A 19900-nucleotide genomic window follows, 5' to 3' on the forward strand; every position below is an offset into this window, starting at 1 on the left:
CTTGATGTCATAGAATTTATCAGTGAATGGGCTGGAATAATCAATACTGTGTGTGTGTGTGTGTGTGTGTGTGTGTGTGTGTGTGTGTGTGTGTGAGGGAAGTCTGAGTGTCTTACCCTTCTTCCCAACCTTCTTCAGGCCATCCCTCTTTCCTCCATGCAGAAGGACCTAACAGTTTGTAAAGCTAGGATAGTGTTTTCCATAATGACTGAATGCCTTGCTGATGGTCAAACTATTAATCAGAAATACTACAGAGAAGTCCTAGTCTTGATGGAGCTAAAGAGTAAAGAAGAAAAGAATGGATCTGTGGAAGAATGATGCATGGATTCTTCAGCAGGACAATGTGCCAGCTCACAGTCCCTTGTCTGTGAAACAGTTTTAGTGGCCAAGTATATTTATTCTTGTGCTTGAACATCCTCTGTATTAACCATATCTGTCTCCCTGTGACTTTTATCTGTTCCAAAAAATGAAAAGTGCACTAAAGGGAACACATTTTGAGTTTGTTGAAGAGGTAAAAGTAAAAACAGCAGATTTGTTGAAGAGGACGAAAATGGAAGACCTACAGCATTGGTTTGAACAGTGGAAGACTCATATGCAGCAGTGTATAGACAGGAGTATGTCAAAGGGGATAAAAGTTAGTATCATTATTTAATGGCCACATTTCATAGATACCTTTTTTTATTCTCAATGATTTCTATGATCCAGTTATTGAAACTGCTAGGAATGGGAACACTGTAGATCAGGGCTTCCCAACGTGTGGTCCGCAGACCCCTTAGGGGTCCGCCGGCTCTTTCTAAGGGGTCCGTGGCCACCCTTCACAAAATAGTGTAAAATCATGAGTAAAATTATTGAATAAAAATGTGAAAATCAAATTCATCATTTTTTTATGTGAAAAAAATGTGTACTTTTACTTCAGGTCATATTCCCGAGCAGCCTTTGTGATTCCTAAGTGAGAACGCATACACAGTTCAGTGCCGGAGAATGCGGCTTCTCTGATTGACTGTTTCGCAACAATACGGGGGTCGTTTGTACGCCAGATCACGGCAGCAGATGCGCTGAAACTTTTTACGCATGCGCGGAGCGAGCTTTGTCGACCAATCACAGCACTCGCTGGCACATATGCGGCCCCAGGCATCATTAAATGTTAAACTTGCTTTGCCAGTGCACTACCTATTTCATAAGTCAATTGACCAAGTTATTTTCATTCATCTCTAAACCAAAAACTATTGATACTTCGGGGGGTGGGTGATGGGGGGCCATTGGGAACAGACTAGGGGACTGACGTGGATTTTCGACTGAAGAAGGGGTCCACCAGCTGAAAAGGTTGGGAAGCACTGCTGTAAATGATAGTAAATGACAGAATGTTACTTGTTTTGTTTTGTTGGCAATTCTTCTTCCATCACCTTTTGAAATATCCTGAATGTTGAGAAGTATTACATATGTGATATTATGTATACAATATTTATATCAACAACTCTGCATTAACATGCATGCAAAATTTGAAACTGCAACCAAAATTCACCAACTGAATTTATGAATGTTTGTACATTTGATACTCTCTTACAGGGCTGGATTGTAAATATGGTACCATGGCTGTTCTGTATACCTTGTACATTTTTTGGTAGCTGGATGTCTGAGAAACTTATAAGCAATGGCTATGGTATTACAGCTACAAGAAAAATTACTGAAGTATTTTGCTTGGGTTTGCAAGCCATTGGATTGGTGCTAATACGTAAGACTTCATGTAGTACACAAAGAACAATTTCTGAATTTATTTATAGTATAATAATTTATTTTGCTCTTAATAAATATATCAATCTGTTTTCTGCATGAAGTATAAGACAACCTTTCAGAATGTCAGAGCTTAATTCTTAATTTTGTTCATTTGTTCCCAAATGCAGCTCTAGCAGGAAATTACAAATGGGCACTTGTTTGGGTGTCTCTTGCAATAGGTTCAACTGGTTTCCACAACAATGCGATACTGGTAAATCCTCAAGATCTTGCTCCAAAACATTCTGGTAGTGTTTTTGGATTGATGAACACTGTTGGAGCTATACCAGGTAAGGAATTCTTCTGGTGACATATACTGAATTCAGTTTTAATTTTTGAGATAAATGCACTGAACAGCCAAAATATTATGACCACTGCTCACTGTAATGTTGGATGTCACATGGTGGTGTTAGGCGCAGGTGACGTGGTGAGGGAACTATGTTAGTGGAGCAGAAACAAATGGGGGCTCACCCTGGCGAAGATATGGGCTGCAAGTGGGGAAATCCACTGAGATAAGTGACTTTTACAAAGGGCAGATTATTATTACACAGAACTTGTGAATTAATATTTCAGAAACAGTGAAGCTGGTCAGATGTTCACATGCTACTGTCATGAGCATCTATAGAAAGAGGTAGAAGGGCAGTGAAACTACCACTAGGTGCTAAATGGTCAGACATTCAGGACTCTTCACAGGAAGCAGGGTTTGAAGGCTTGTCTGCTCTTTAAAGTAGGGCAGGTGGTGATCTGTGGTATCTCTGCCAAAAGAGCACAATGCTGGGACTTCCAGAAGTGTTTCGGACCACACCATTCATCGTGCATTGTTGAACATGGAGCTCCACAGCAGACCACCCCATTGTGTCTACATGTTAGCCAAACGAGATCATCAGTTACAATCACAGTGGACATGGGACCATCAGGATTCAAACATGGATCATTGGAAACGTGTTGACTCTTCTGATGAATCAGTTTCTTGTTAGACCTGATCAATGGTCATCTCCACAAATGCCGTCATCAAGGTGAACAGCAGCTCGGAATGTGCAGCATGCCATGGTCACAAGCTGGTGGGAGCAGTATTACGCTATGGGAGACATTCTCCTGCACATGTGTGGGACCTGTGGTAGTAATTGGAAACTCTATGATAGCTGTGGACCACCTGCATCCCTTCATGCTTTGTGTCTTCCCTGACACAATGTCATCTTTCAGCAGTATAATTGTACATGTCTCGAAGCCAGAATCATGCTACAGTGGTGGTACAGACAACCTAGACATCGCAAAATAACAATGGCCGTTATATGAGAAACCCTAAGTAAAAGCATTTTTCTGTATATCATAACAAGCTAAGGCACAATAATGATACATATGAAGACAGTAAATATGCTGGAAGTAAATGGAACAAACACAAGCAATTGGCTCAGTATAAATGTGATGATGAGTCTATAAAGATAATTACAGCATGAACAGTGTAGTGCATAATAAACTTTATAAAGTATGTTTCAGTCATGTAGAGGCATGTGATGACTGTATTTGTTAAAACAATATTTGTGTTCTGGCATATTCAAATTTAGCTTTTTTATATTACCAGTTTACAGCCATATCAGTGTGACATTTCATAATCCTCAATTAATTTAAAACTGAAATCTTAAGCATAGCTGTAACTTCAGCAACTGTATGACAGTAAATTTGATAAGGTTTAAAAAATTATCCAACCATTTTCTGTAGTAACCCACTGGTTACCACAAGTGCCGTGGGCATAAGTTGGGGCACTACACCTCACAACAACTAGGTGGCCATGATGAGCGATCTGATCACCAACAACAGTCAGCTGGTCCAATGTGTGTGCACAGTGGGATGCCAGCAACACTTGCTGAGAATTGTATCATTATGTGTGCATATTTGAGCCTCCAAGCTCTCAGTTGTCAAATGTATTCCAGTCATGTTATTACCCTCTGTGTACTCATTTTCTCTTTGTCGCTCCATGACCCAGTAAAACGTAGTTATTCAAGACTGTGTGTTTCCTTGTGTTCCTAGTTGGAACACAAATAGTGATGACCAAGGGTAGGATTTTCATGTGTTGTGGATTCTGAAGATTTAATGCCTTTCAGCTCTACTATAGAGGCTCTACTCCATTCTGTCACCCAACAATAGCAGTGTATGGTAGCTGTGTTGGAACAGTTGTTAGCTACGTTGAATCAGACTCTGCTGCTGGTGGTTGCTCACCTGCTGCTGTTCCCAGCTCTGATCAATCCATGGAAGACTGGAATGCTTATGAGAAGCAGCTTCGCCAATATGTCGTAGTGTGACAAATGGTCAACAAGGAGGTCTATAAGGCATTTTTTGTATCCTGGATACCCCTTTGTATACCTGTGCCAGGTAGCTCCTCTGCAGGAATCAGCATTGCTTTCCTTTGACAATATGTGTCATTTGCGGTCCTCTCCTCACCAAAGTGAATGTATGTTGTTGCTGCACATGTTGAATTCTACCAATGTCCCAATCAGCCAAAGCAATTGTATTGAGTTTGGTTGACAGAGCTCCACGGCCTCAGTTGTAAATGTTGTTTTGTCATAGGTAAGTCTCAACTGTGATGTGCAGACACTATAGTGCCAAAGGGAATCACTCATTCGGCACCTGATAGGGAAGTATGTCAACATGCCCCTAAGTTTGAGAATTCTACATTGGATGATGTTTTGAATATTGCACAGTCGTTCAAGGTTTCCCACACTGTGGGCTACCAGGAGTGATGTCGCCATTGCTGACAGCATACATTCCTGGCACATGGAGTCTAGCATGCTAGAGGAGGAGTAGGCAGGCATGGTACAAACGTGCTCGCCAGGCCACTGCAGGCAAACACCTCATCGGCAGCAGGAACAGTGGACACATTTTCCTTTATATTCCTATTGTTTTGCAGAGCATGAGTGGGCAGCCTGCCCCATGCAATGGGTCACTTGTCATAAATGTAAGAAGAATGGTGACATAACAGCAGTATGTCACTCTTTAATCTCTCAGGAGTCCTTGCAGAAATCAGTGGATGTGGATATTCATGCCATTCCACCATAGTTCACCATTGTCTAAAGGCCAGAACAAACTTTTTATTTGCTGATGGGATGTTAAACCCAATCCTCCTTCCTTTCTTTAAAATTTTCATTGAAGTGCGTTGTGATGAACCAACAACTGTGCATACAGGTCAACACAGGAGCCACCATGTCACACTAACTCCCAGATGTATGCTATACTCTCAAACCCTCTGCCTGCCCTCATGTTTTTGGGTGTGGCCAGTGTCAGTTACTTTCAAGACCAGGCTGAGGCAGAGAGGAAGCACTTAACATCATTGGGAGAGATTTGATCAATTTCCCAAGTGAATGGGTTATGCCCTTAATGATCGTAAAGAAACTGTCTGGTTGGCTTCAGCTCGTGGCAACTCTACAGTCACTTCAGTCACGTAGGCAACCATACACACTTACCCCCTACCTCACTCCATGGATTTGCTCAAGTTGGCTGGGGATCATTTCTTTTAAAAAATACACTTGGACAAAGCCTACCTACAGTTTCCGTTGGATGAGGCATGAAAAAAGTTGTTTGGGTCAGCAAACCTTTCGTCTCTATCAGTTTTGGTGGCTAATGTTTCCATCTTTCAACATTTTCTAGAGCAGATCATGATATTTGTTCCCTCTGCATTAACTATCTTGATGATATTGTCATGACAGGTACTACCATGGAGGATCACATACGTAACCTTCATTCTTTGCTTAATGTTCTGCAGGCAGTAACCTCAAATATATCCTCACCAAGCTTCAGTTTTTCCAGCCTTTCATTGTTTCTTTGGGTCATGAAATTTCACAGCAGGGCATGCAGCCCATGGAACAGTACGCCGCCACCATTATGGCTTTGCCCTGTACGTGTTATCTATGAGAACTTCAAACATCCCTCAGTAAAGTGGTATATTACCACAAGTTCGTTTCCAGAGCAGGTACTCTCTACCACCCCTGGTATCTACTGCTTCAGAAAAATATTCCTTTCATTTCATATCCAGCCTGTAGGCATACTTATATGCAGCTCAGAGATATTCTTCACTCTGTGTCATATTTCACAACTTTTAAATCTGGCAGTTATCTGGTCCTGGCCATGGACACTTATGAGTATGGGGTGGGGGTGGTCCTGGCGCATTGCCATTCCAATGGCTCCAAACAGCCTGTTGCCTTTGCATTGAAAACACTCAGCTTGGCTCAACAACATTGTTCTCAGGTGGAAAATGAAGTCCTTGCTACAATATGTGCTGTAAAAAGAATTCATGCTTTCTTGTGTGGTGCACAATTTCATTTCATTATCAACCATCAGCCCTTGGTTTCCCCTTTTAGCCTGTTGGCATCCTTACCAGACAAAGCCACCCATTGTCTTCAGTGTTGGGCTCTCGTTCTTGCCCTGGTACAGTTACGAGATTCATTTTCATCCCACATCACAATATGCAAAAACAGACGCTCTGACACGGTTCCCCATGGGACCTGAGCCGTCATTCAAATATGAGGTGCTGTTTTGATTTCAACTAGATGCAGAGACAAGGTCCATGGTGGATTGTTTCCCTATCACCAGTTCCCATATTGCCTCTACTGTGACAGTGGATCTGGTGCTCCAGCATGTCACGTGCACTGTACAAAAGTGATGGCCCAACCGTCCAACAGGCCAGGCATCAACCCACTTCAGAATTATTGGGTGTTGCACCAATATCTCTCCCTCTCGGATGATGATCTTCTCTTGTTGACTGATGAATTTATGGTCTGCGTCATGATTCCAGCAGCTCTGCTGCAAGAGGTCCACCATTTATTACATTGGGGTCACTGCAAGAGCTGTCACACAGAACTGTTGGCACGCTGCCACATGATTTGGCTGGGCATCGATTGCAAAGTCGAACACTTTGTCATGGCCTGCTGCAAATGTTTTTGTCAGCAGATTGCACAACACACTGCTATTTCCCTGTGACTGGCTCCTGCACACCTTTGGGAAAGAGTTCACATTGATTTTGCTAGTCCTTTTTCAGACGCTTTCTGGTTATTGGCAACTCAAGCTTTTTCTCATTTTTCCTATGTTGTTCATTGCCTGTCTGCAAAGGCAGATGTGATGTTAAGGCCCAGTCGAAGATATTCTCCATTGAAGGCTTGCCTTGCACCTAAGTTTCAGATAACGGTCCTCAATTCATGGCTCATTGTTCCATGGATTTTTGTACTCACAATATCATTTGCCACGCAAGATGCCACCTTCCCCTCCACAATTGAATGGAAAGGCATAATACCTTGCTGGAACATTTTAGAAACAGATGTGCAAATACATGGCAGATTTTCCCACTGAAGAGGCTCTTACATATTTTTTAAGCTTGTAAAGAATGACAAGAGGCCTACTGAGCTCCTTCATGCCTTTCAACCATGAACAATGGTCAACTGCTTGTTGCCGAGTGGATGTCCCCCAGCAGCACTAATTTTGTCAAACATCATGCCCCGCACATCTGTCTGGGCTGGCGGTTATGGATGGTGCCTCTCACAGGATTCCAGCTGTTATCTACAGCTGGCATGGCTGGTTCACACTGATGATCGACTTGTAGCCCACCACCAGGATCAGTTGCATCCCAGGATGGGCACTGGGCCTCCTCCACTGGCTAGGGACCCAACACCGATAATTTGTCTGGTGCCATCATTCATCCTCCACAGCCAGTTTTCTGTTCGCCACCACTGCTTCCTGCAGCCAGAGCAAGTCCCTCCATCTGCTCTGAGCCTGCACAGCTGGCAGCAGTGATTGCAGCTGGGTTGCCATCTCCAGCATGTCTCTTCGCCAGTTCACCATAGTTGCACCCCAAGCTGGCGCCCTTTGTTGTGGACTCTGATGTGGATATAGCCTCCCTTCCCTTGCTTCTTCAGTCTGCTGGGTGCCCAGGATGGCTGGGGTGCCCTTGTCCCAATCGCTTTTGTCTGTATGCACCAATTCCAGTGGATTGGTATCTCTTCATACCTTTGGCTGCCACTATGGATACTACCACAGACACTATGGATGTCTCAGCAGTCACAGCGTGGCAGGCGGTGAAGTCTGGCCCTCCCCCCATAGTGTAGGAGGAGTGAACTAACTCACTGGTTACTGTCCTACTGTGCACATAAGTTGGGCCACTACAGCAAGCATAGTGCACAGCAGCAATTGAATGATGCACCATGCAACAACCAATGTGGTTGCCGAGGGCAGCCTGCTTGCCAGCAGCAGTCACATGGTCTGATGTGGATGTACTGCATGACACTAGCGGCACCTGCCAGGAACTGTATCTTTATATAAGGACATTTGCATACTTGAGCCTTCAAGTTCTCAGTTGCCAAACCTATTCTAGCCATGTGTTTAGTGTGATTACTCTCTGGGTTCTCATCTTTTCACTGTCATTCCTTCTCTTTCTAGTTATAAGAGATGTAAATAAAAAATTTGTTGGAACACTTGACCTAGGTTTTGACAATTTTAAAATTGTCATCTTCAGAAGGTGTAAGGGACCTAAAAATTGCATTAGTGTTTACAAAATATTTTGAATGTAACAAAGTAACAACTGTGACCAAAATATTGCATGATAAGGGTACCTACTTGTTACATCACATGCTGATTAAGCACACTGAATAAAGCCAAACAGCTCTTGTCATATGAGACATTTGTGCACAAATTGTAATAACCTTCATAGAAATGTCCCCAAAGATAAAGCTGCAAAAAGAAAATCATCTTAGAAATAAAACAGAAAATCATAAAAAAATATGAAATTAGTACTCACATACAATCAGTCTGCATCAACTATTTGCGCTATCCTCAAGAACAAGGACAATTTTAAGGAGATAGATACTTCACCAGAAATGACAAGAGTATCTATACAACAATTTCATATTCTGGACAATGTTGAAAGGTTGCTCCTTATACAGATAAATGAAAAGCAATTGCAAGGCAGTACTATTAAAGAGAACATCGTTTGTGAGAAGGCAAGAATGATTTTCGCCAACCTCGTTAAGAAGACCCCAGGACCGTCAGTGGCTCAAGAAGTGTTTAAGAGAAGCCATGGATGGTTTGAGAAGTTTAAGAGAAGAAACGGTGACCACAGCATTGTGAGGCACAACAAAGCAGCCAGCTCTGACACAAAGGTAGCAGAGAACTTCATCAGCAACTTCCAGATGCTCATAGATTCTGAGAGCTATCTGCCACAACAGGTTTTTAATTGTAACTAGATGGGTCTATTACAGTAAAAGATGCCAAAGAAAACCTTTATAACAGCAAAAGAAAATGTTTTGCCCAGTCACAAACCAATGAAAGATCATCTCACACTGATTTTCTGTGCCAATGCAAGTGGTGATTTGAAAATTAAACCACTGCTTATTTACCATTCAGAAACTCCATGAGGCTTCAAGGTGTGTAAATTCCAAAAGCACAGGTTAAATGTGATGTATCAGTTCAACAAAAAGGCTTGGGTGCCACTTGATCTTTTTTGTAATTGGAACAATGAAGTGTTTGGTCCTTCAATGACAAAATTATTTGCTTGAGGTGAATTTACCACTCCTTGTCTAGCTTGTTATGGTCAGTGCTCCTGCCCATTCTCCGGGCCTACAAGACCACCTTCTTGAAGACTTTCAGTTCCTCAAGATCCAATTTTGGCCTCCCAAAACAAACCACTCTGTTACTCCAGCATATGGACCAGCAGATTATTTCTAACTTTAAGAAGCTATACATTAAAGCACTCTTTGAGTATTGCTTTCAGTTGGCTGAAGCTACCGGTCTCACTCTTAGAGAGTCTTGGAAATATCACTTCAACAATGTTGCCAGTGTCAGTATGATCAACAAGGTGTGGGAAGGGGTTACCAAGAGAAATCTCACTTCTGCTTGGAAGAAATTTTGGCCGGAGTGCATTGTCTAATGTGACTCTGAGGCATTTGAGTCAGTTCCTGTGGAGCCTGTAGTCAAAGAAATTGTGTCTTTGGGAAAGGGCATTGGACTAGAAGTGGATAACACTTATATCAATGAGCTCGTGGAAAATCAAAGCCAAAAAATGACCACCGAAGAGCTTATGGAGTTGAAGTGTGTTTCACACCAGGAAGTTGTGGAGAGGAGTTCTTCAGAGCAGAAGAGGAGGCAGTAACAGCAAAGCAACAATCTTCTGGTGCAATAAGAGATATGCTGAAACCAGGGGAATCGCATCATACATTGAAAATCATCACCTTAAGAAAGCTGTGGCTACACGTGCTACAAATTCATTTGACGATAATGCTGTGTCACATTTTTGCCAAGTGTTGAAGCATCGGCGGAAACAAATGACTGTAGATAGTTTCCTAGTAAAAAAGAATTAGTTATGTATTGTGAATAATAAAGTACATAATATTGTGTGCATAATTTTATTTGAATAAATGCAATGAATAAGATAAAACTTTTGGTTCTTTTTCTGCATGGAATGCATTATCATATTTTACATTAATTTATATGGGATAAATTGTTTCATTAAATGAGTGTTTCATTCTACAAGCAAGATTCTGGAATGAATTATGCTCGTTATGCGAGGTTCCACTGTAGATATCTGACATCTCATATACTCTCATGTATATCTCATGTTCAGAAAAAAATATAACACCTTGAATGACTAGATGTGTCCTGTTGCCTAGTTGGCACAGGGTCTGCCATGTGCCCTGATAACTTGTTCCCGTCTTGATAGCATTGACACATATAAGGTGTGAATGGCATCCTATGCTACAGCCATCCATGTTGCATTAACTTGATTCCAAAGTTCATCTGGTATTGCGTCACAGTGCGGAACCCATCGTTTCACCATATCCCACGCCATTTCGATCGGTAACAGGTCTGGCAGGCCAGGGCAAAAGATTGACATCCTGTGACACCAAGATGGTATGTGTTTATGTAGCAACATGTTGTCATGCATTGTCTTGATGAAAAATGGCATCTGCTATGATGTGCAGAAAGAGTATCACAAGAAGTCTCACAGGATGTCATTCAGGTAGGTCACACTGGTCACAGTACCCTGGACACACACCAACTGTGTTTTATGGTTGCACCCCACACTATAAGGCCTTGAGTTGGTGCAGTATATCTTGTGTGAATGCAGTCACTGCGATGCCGCTCCCCCTGTCTGTGGTGAACCAAAATGTGGCCATCATTTTCAAACAGACAGGACCCAGATTTGTCCAAAAACACCATATTTTGCCATTCCGGTCCGCAGTGTTGTCATTCCATACACCATTGCCATCTAGAATGTTTCCGCACTTTTGTCAAAGGTAGGCAAAGAAGTGGATGATGCTCATGTAACCCCTGCTGTAATAAATGGTGATGGACTGTCACCCCAGATAGTGTACAATGTTTTACACTGTTACACTGTTCCACTGTTGCACCAGAGCTGAAGAGGATGCAGGTCTGTCCTGTAATGCCATTTGGATGGGGTGCTTTCTCTAAGAATTACTTTTAACAATTAGTTCATGAGCCCACACAAATTGTAAATGGTTGTGAAAACACACCTGACCTCTTAGCCACAAATAATCCTGATCTAATAGAGCGCGTCATGATGGATACAGGGATTAGTGAACACAAGGTCACTGTAGTGAGGCTCAAAACCATATTGACCAAAATCACTATAAATAAATGCCAAATATATCTATTTAAAACAACAGATAAAAATTCGCTTGATGCCTTCCTAAGAGAGAGTCTCCATTCCTTCCAAGCTAATTATGTAAGTGTAGACCAGATACGGCTCAAATTCAAAGATACAGTATTGACAGCTATAGATAGATTCATACCGCATAAGTTAATAAGAGACGGGACTGAGTCACCATGGTACACAAAACACATCAGAACACTGTTGCAGAAGCAACGAAAAAAGCATGCGAAATTCAGAAGAATGCAAAAGTTTCACTGAAGCTCAAAATATAGTGCAGACATCAATGTGAGATGCTTTTAATAGTTTCCACAATGAAACATTGTCTCAAAATATAGCAAAAAACCCAAAGAGATTCTGGTCGTATGTAAAGTACACCAGTTGCAAAAAACAGTCAATACCGTCACTGTGCAATAGTGATGGAAGTGCTACTGATGATGGTACCACTAAAGCGGTCACTAAATACAGTTTCCCATAATTCCTTCACGAAAGAAGACAAAGTAAAAATTCCAGAATTTGAAACCAGATCAGCTGTTAGCATAAGTGACATAAAAGTAGATATCTTAGGTGTTGAGAAAAAACTCAAATCACTTAAGAAAGGCAAGTTTTCTGGTCCAGATGGTATACCAATCAGGTCCCTTTCAGAGTATGCAGACACAATAGCACCTTTCTTAGCAATCATATACAATCGCTCACTTGATGAAAGGTCTGTTCCTAAAGACTGGAAAGTAGCACAGGTCACACCAATATTCAAGAAAGGAAATAGGAGTAACCCACTGAATTACAGACCCATATCACTGACCTCAATTTGCAGTACGATTTTGGAGCATATACTGTACTCGAACATTATGAATCACCTTGAAGAAAATGACTTATTGATACATAACCAATACGGATTCAGAAAATATTGTTCTTGTGCAACACAGCTAGCTCTTTATTCCCTTGAAGTAATGAGTGCTGTCAACAAGGGATCTCAGATTGATTCCATATTCCTAAATTTCCAGAAGGCTTCTGATACCGTTCCTCACAAGTGACTATTAATCAAATTGCATGCATGAGCAATTAGAGACAGGACATTCATATTCACAGGACATGTACATTTGTATGTTCTGCAGAAATGATCAGCATTCTACATCAACATCTACATCTACATGGTTACTCTGCAATTCACACTTAAGTGCCTGGCAGAGGATTCATCAAACCATTTTCATACTACTTCTCTACCAGTCTACTCTCGAATGGCGCGTGGGGAAAAAGGAACACCTAAATCTTTCCGTTCGAGCTCTGATTTCTCTTATTTTATTATGATGATAATTTCTCCCTAAGTAGGTGGGTGCCAACAAAATATTTTGGCATTTGGAAGAGAAAGTTGGCGATTGAAATTTCATAAATAGACCTCACCACAAATAAAACTGCCTTGTGACTGCCACCCCAACTCGTGTATCATATCAGTGACACTCTCACCCCTATTGCACGATAACATGAAACGAGCTGCCCTTCTTTGCACTTTTTCGATATCCTCCGTCAATCCTAACTGGTAAGGATCCCATACCACACAGCAATATTCCAGCAGAGGATGGACAAGTGTAATGTAGGCTGTCTCTTTAGTGGGTTTGTCGCATCTTCTAAGTGTTCTGTCAACAAAGCGCAGTCTTTGTTTCGCCTTCCCCACAATATTATCTACGTGGTCTTTCCAACTTAAGTTGCTCGCAATTGTAATTACTAGGTATTTAGTCGAATTAACAGTCCTTAGATTTGTGTGATTTATCGTATACCCAAAATTTATAAGATTTCTTTTAGTACCCATGTGGATGACCTCACTTTTCTTTGTTTAGTGCCAATTGCCACTTTTCACACCATACAGAAATTCTCTCTAGATCACTTTGTAATTGGAATAGATCGTTTGATGATTTTACTAGATGGTAAATTACAGCATCATCTGCAAACAATCTAAGAGAGCTGCTCAGATTATCACCTAGATCTTTTATGTAAATCAGGAACAGCAGAGGGCCTATGACACTACCTTGTGGAACACCAGATATCACTTCTATACTACTCAATGATATACCATCTATCACTACAAACTGTGACCTCTTTGAGAGGAAATCACGAATCCAGTCACACAACTGAGACGATACTCCACATGAGTGTATGATACAGATACTAGAAAAACACACTACTGGGAAAATAAAATGAGATTAAGAAGTGAAATATGAATACATAGATAAAGTATCAAAAAATCTTTCAGAGGAAAGATAAAGTATTGCTCTTGTTTCTTACATTTTCCTTGCACTCTTTGAAGGAACCTTCTCCTCACCTCGACTCCATCCACTGAACAAAAGATAGCCAACATGTGATAATGCTATGAGGTTTTCAAAGCTATGTTTTATAGGACATATTGTGTTCTTTCTTTTTCTTAGAATCCAATATCCTTTGTTAGTATGAAACATCGAGGTAAAAATAAACATGTGCTAATTTGGAGAATGGAGTGCCCAGTTTGTAATGTAAACAATGATGAAAAGGATAGATTGCTACTCGCCATGTAGATGACACATTGAGATGCAGACAAGCACAGTGAGAAGACTGTTACACACTAACTTTAGGCCAAAGCCTACTTCTGAAAAAAAGGAAAACACACAAGCAGGCACACCCCATGTGCACGTGACTGTTATTTCTGGCTGTCCTAACTGAACTGCAACTGTTGCATTGAACAAAAAGTAGTAACCAAGAGTGGGGCGGGGAATGGGGAGGGATGGCAAGGTACTGATGTGGGGAGAGAGGAATGTTGTCTGGCAGAGTGTGCGGTAACCAGAAGGCGGCAGGGCAAGGCTGCAAAGAACAGTGTTGGGAGGCTGTGGGGGGAGAGGGATGGGCAGCAGAAAAGGAGGGGAACAGAGAGAGGGTAAAAGACTGGTGTGTGTGTGTGTGTGTGTGTGTGTGTGTGTGTGTTTTGGCAGAGCACAATGCACAATGAATGTGAGGTGACATGAATTAGGAGGAGGTTATAGGACCGGGGGGGGGGGGCGGCAGGTGGAAACTGTTGGGTGGAGGTGGAGGATGGAGGATGGTGGGAGGATGTGGGGACTGTAGATTATAGGTTGAGACCAGGAGAATTTCAGGAATGGAGAATGTATCATAAGGATTGCACAGTTCAGAAAATCTGATGATTGTGGGGAGGACCCAGAGGGCCCTAGTCATGAAGCAGCCATTAAAGTCAAGCATGTTTTGTTCTGCTGCAGGTTGTGCCACAGGGTGATCCACTTTTCTCTTGGCCATCGTGGGTGGTCTACATTCTTTTTGGCCACCATTTGGTGGTGACCATTCATCCTGGTGGACAGCTGCTTGATAGTCACCAAACTGTTTTGAAGAGGAAAGTGGACCACCCTGTGGCACAACGTGCAGTTAACATAACATGCTCAATTTTAATGGCTACTTCACAAACCAGGCCATCTGCATCTTCACTTCCACCACCAGTTTTTCTGAACTGCACTGATGGGAGTTACCTTAACATCTCATTCTCTCCTCATGAAATTATCATGGCTTCAACCCTCCTGGCCCACACTCTCCACCCAACAGTTTCTGCCCCCTCTGTCCTATAACCTACTCCCAGTTCATGCCACTTGATTGTCATAGTGCTCACTGTCTGCTTCCCTCCTTTTCCACCCCTCCTCCCCCTCCTCCTCTCCCCACAACATCATGACTCTATTCCTTTCAGCCTTGTCCTGATGTCTTCTAGCCCTGCACGCGCTCCGCCAGACAGCACTCTTCTGTCCCCCCCGCCTGTACTCTGCCATCCCCCTCCTTCCCTGGCCCACTCCAAATTACTACTGTTGTTCAATGTAACAGCTGTGGTCTGACTAGAGAGGTCAGAAATAGCACGTGTGTGTGTGTGTGTGTGTGTGTGTGTGTGTGTGTGTGCCTGCTTGTGTGAACGTGTGTGTGTGTGTGTGTGTGTGTGTGTGTGTGTGTGTTTTCCTTTCTTTTTTGAAGAAGGTTTTGGCCTAAAGCTTAGTGGGTAATGGTCTGTTTATTGTGCCTGTCTACAACTCAGTGTGTCATCTTTATGGTGAGTAGCAATCTATACTTTTCATAATAGAACAATGGAAAATCCAGGATGGAATAATAATAATAATATTATGGAAAGGATAGTTGCTACTTACCATACAGCAGAGATGCTGAGTCGCATATAGACATAACAAAAAACTGTCGGACAAAGCGCACGCGCGCGCGCACACACACACACACACACACACACACACACACACACACACACACACACGACCATAATCTCCGGCTGCCAGGGCCCGATTACAAGCAGCAGTGCATGATGGGAGAAGCAACTAGGTGGTGGAGAGTAAGGAGGAGGCTGGGGTGGGGAGTGGGAGAGATGGAGGGATAGCAAGATAGGGGTGTGGGGGGTCGGCAAAGTGCTGCTTGTAGGAGCATACAGGAAGGAGGTAGAGAGATGGTAGAGTGGCTAGATGGAGTCAGGTAGTTAGATTGAGGGCGGGGAGGGGGGGGAGAGCAGAAAAGGAGAGAAGGAAACAAATCGTGGGCATGTGCGTTGGTGGAACAGTGTAGCGTAGTGTAGTGCTGGAATGGGAATAGGCGGGTAAGGACAATGACAAACAAACATTGAGGCCAGGAGGGTTATGGGATTATAAGGGGAGTTCCCATCTGCGCAGTCTAGAAAAGCTGGTGTTAGTGGGTCGAATCCAAATGGCACAGACTGCGAAGCAGTCATTGAAATGAAGAATGTTGTGTTGGGCAGGGTGTTCAGCAACAGGGTGGTCCAGTTGTTTCTTGGCCACAGTTTGTCCGTGGCCATTCATGTGGGCAGTCAGCTTGTTGGTTGTCATGCCCACATAGAATGCAGAAACATGGTTGCAGCTTAGCTTGTAGAGCACACGACTGATTTCACATGCAGCCCAGCCAGTGCACAAGGACATTGTGTAGGTTTGGTGGGTGGTGGAATTCTGCTGTGGGAGGGGTGAGAAGGATAATGCGTAGCACATTTGTCATTTCAGGCCAAGACTAGAGGTAGTCGAAAGCTTTGCAGAGAATGTGATTCAGTTGCTCCAGTCCTGGATGGTACTGAGTCACGGGGGAAAGCTCCTCTGTGGCCGGATGGGAGGAGGGGTGTGGGGAGGGGGGGCACAGGGTGTTTGGGAAGTCATGGGTGACTGGAGAGATTGGGCATGGGAGATCTGTTTTCTGTTTTTGTAAAAGGTTGGGAGGGTAATTACAGTCTGTGAAGGCATCAGTAAGACCCTTGATGTATTTCGAAAGGGGTCGCTCATCACTATAGATGTGATCGCTGCAGTTGGCTTGGCTATATGGGTGGGACTTGTTGGTATGGAATGGGTGGTAGCTGGTGAATTGGAGGTATTGCTGGTGGTTGGTTGGTTCGATATGGACGGAGATACTGATGTAGCCATCTTTGAAGTGGAGATCAACATTGAGGAAGCTGACTTGTTGGATTGTAGAGGACCAGGCGAAGCAAATGAGGAAGAAGGTGTTGAGGTTCTGGAGGAATGTGGATAGAGTGCCCTCACCCTAGATCCAGATCATGAAGATGTCATCAGTGAATCTGAACCAGGTGAGGGGTTTGGGGTTCTGGGTGGTTAGAAAGGATTCCGCTTGATGCCCCTTGGTAGGTTAGCATGGGATGGTGCTTTGGGGATGCCCATAGCCCTACCTCAGATTTATTTATAGGTGATGGCTTCAAAGTAGAAGTAATTGTGGGTGACGATATAGTTGGTCATGGCAACTAGGAATAAAGTTGTAGGTTTGGAATCCATCGGGTGTTCGGAAAGGTAGTGTTCAATAGCAGCAAGACCATGAGCATTAGGGATGTTAGTGTAAAGGGAGGTTGCATCAATAGTGAGGAGCAGGGCACCATGCAGTGAAGGTACAGGAACTGTGGAGAGTCAGGTTGTGGGTAACAGGCTGAAAGTGTTGATCTATGAGAGAAGAGGTTCTCTCAGTGGGAGCACAGTAACCAGCCACAATGGGGTATCCTAGGTGGTTGGGTTTATGGACTTTAAGAAGTATGTAGAAGGTAGGAGTGTTGGAAGTGGTAGGGGTCAGGAGAGAGACTGACTCTGGGGAGAGATTCTGGAATGGGACTAAGGATTTGAGGAAAGACAGAGATACTGCTGGATTTCTGGACTAGGGTCACTGTGGCAGGGTTTGTAGGTGGATGAATCTGACAGCTGGCGGAGTCCTTCTGCCAGGTAATCCTTGTGGTTAAAAACAACAGTGGTGGAGCCTTTTTCAGCAGGTAGGATTATAAGGTCAGGATCAATTTTTAAGTGGTGGATTGCAGTTCTTTTTGCAGATGTAAGGTTAATTTGCATGTTGAGGAATTTGGGGAATGATAGTACGAAATGTCTGAGGTTAAATTGTAGAAAGTTAATGGGGTGATTTGGGGGCAATGGGGGTGGATTGTGATTGGTTGGAAGAGTGAACTGAGTCAGGCAGGGTTCAACAGTGGTCACTAGTTGAGTCTGATTGGTAAAGTTGATGCCAAAAAGCGTTTCCACTGTAGAGACTGGTAGAAGGAGAGAAGGTCTTTAACAAGTCCTGCAATGTTGACTTAGAGAGTGGGGCAAAAGGTGAGGCCTTTGGAAAGGGGTGATATTTTTGTGAGGCTAAGGATTTTGGACAAAAGGTTCATAACTGTGTTTTGGGTCTGTTTGGTTGGTGGGAAGTAGTTTTTGAAGGTGGGGTAAATGTAGTAGGTCTGTTATCCAGGGTTTGTCAGCTGTGAGGGGATGCGGGGGAGGTTTGGAGGTTGTTGTTGATGTGGTGGATAGTGGTAGTCCAAGGTGGGAATGGGAAATGAACAGGGTGGAGATTTTTTTGAGGTGGCATTGTGCATGTTGCCCTAGGTCCTGGAGGGCAAGAGTTTCAGTGAGCGATATGGGATCCAGGAATTTCAGATTACGTAGCAGGAGAATTTTACAGATGGAGAGGAGATTTGGGCCTGATTGATATGGTTTTGCAGAACTCTGCTGGTGAGGGTTATGGATTGATGGAATTTGAACAGAAAGAGGTCATTGTGGAAGTGGTAGCTGTAGATGGGTGATTTGGTAGTAACGCCATTTGGAGGGAATCCTTGAGCCAAGCAGCAACGCAGGAACAGAATGTAGGACTGGGTTCGGACTAGGTATAAGGAAACTTTTCTGTATTGACACATACGTAAGGAGCAAGGATCCATGGTGGAGAATAAAAATGCGTAACAGTACATCCGACAAAATTCACAAAAATGCACCCAAACGCATGGGGGAAAAACCATGAAAAAGATAAAGTAAGGGGACACAAGGTGAAATCTGAGTGAGTAGGCTGATAGTGAAAGGTGAAAACCAACTGAAATTGGCGTGAAAACACAGTGAGACCATAGAAAAAATAAATAAAAAGATAGTAATGTGGGTTGCAGTTCCATGGGTGCATAAGTGTGAAGAAGGGGGTGGCAGATGTGACTAGATTTCGTGAAGTTAGAATGTGCCAGCTGGAATGTAGAGGAGAGAAGTTGGGGGTGGGGAGGGGTTGGTAGGGTGGGATACAAGTTCATGTGGCACAGGAAGGTACAGAAAATGGCATGCGAAAATCTGCGGGAGTGACAAAGATAGAGTGATCAATTTGGAGGTCAGCAACAATTCGCGGGGTCCTGCAGCCATTTGTTGTGTGCAGCCAAGATGGCTTGTATGTAGAATGTGTACTGCAATTTGGAAGGCAACAAATGAAACACAGGGAAGAAGAGAAAGGAGGACAGACGTTGAGTACAGTAATGCATTAGAAAATAGCAACAAAGGAAAACAGCACTGGGTTACAGGATGGAAGAAAAGCCATCAGACAAAATCTAACAATGGAAAATCCAGGATGGAATAATAACAATATTACGAAAAGGATAATTGCTACTAATCATATGGCACAGGTGCTGAGTTGCAGATAGGCACAACAAAAAGATTGTCAAACAAAGCTCTCAGTCAAATGGGCCTTCATCAGAATAGACAACACACACATGCATGTGTGAACACAACTCAGACACACACACACACACACACACACACACACGCACACACACACACACAAAACCACAGTCTCTGGCTGCAAGGGCCAGATTACGAGCAGCAGCACATTGATGGGAGAAGCAACTGGGTAGTGGGGTAAGGAGAAGGCTGGGGCAGGGTAGGGGTAGGGGACAGTAAAATGCTGCTTTTGGGAGCATACAGGGATGAGGTGGGGAGAGGATAGAGCAGCTAGGTGAAGCCGGGAGGTTAGACAGAGGGCAGGGGAGAGAGGGGGGGGGGGGGGGGAGGGTTGCGGGCAGCAGAAAAAAGAGAAGTAATCAGTGGGTTGTTTAGTGGTGGAATGGAAACAGGGAAGGGGATAGCTTGGTAAGGACAGAGACTAAGAAATGTGGGTGCATGTGTGCTGCATGCTTTGCATGTGTGTGTTGTCTATTCTGATGAAGATATA

The 19900-nt window shown here is 43.3% G+C and overlaps 1 protein-coding gene across 1 annotated transcript in view; it reads left to right on the top strand.

Moving 5' to 3' along the window:
* LOC124775055 (solute carrier family 17 member 9) overlaps positions 1 to 19900 on the top strand; it is a 104867-nt gene that overhangs the window by 69673 nt on the left and 15294 nt on the right. The window contains exons 6-7 of the mRNA XM_047249845.1: positions 1567 to 1732; positions 1902 to 2060. Of these exons, the coding sequence (XP_047105801.1) occupies positions 1567 to 1732; positions 1902 to 2060 (325 nt within the window). The remainder of the gene's footprint in view (positions 1 to 1566; positions 1733 to 1901; positions 2061 to 19900) is intronic.

This window comes from Schistocerca piceifrons, chromosome 2 (assembly GCF_021461385.2).
Source record: "Schistocerca piceifrons isolate TAMUIC-IGC-003096 chromosome 2, iqSchPice1.1, whole genome shotgun sequence".
In the NCBI taxonomy this organism is placed as follows: domain Eukaryota; kingdom Metazoa; phylum Arthropoda; class Insecta; order Orthoptera; family Acrididae; genus Schistocerca; species Schistocerca piceifrons.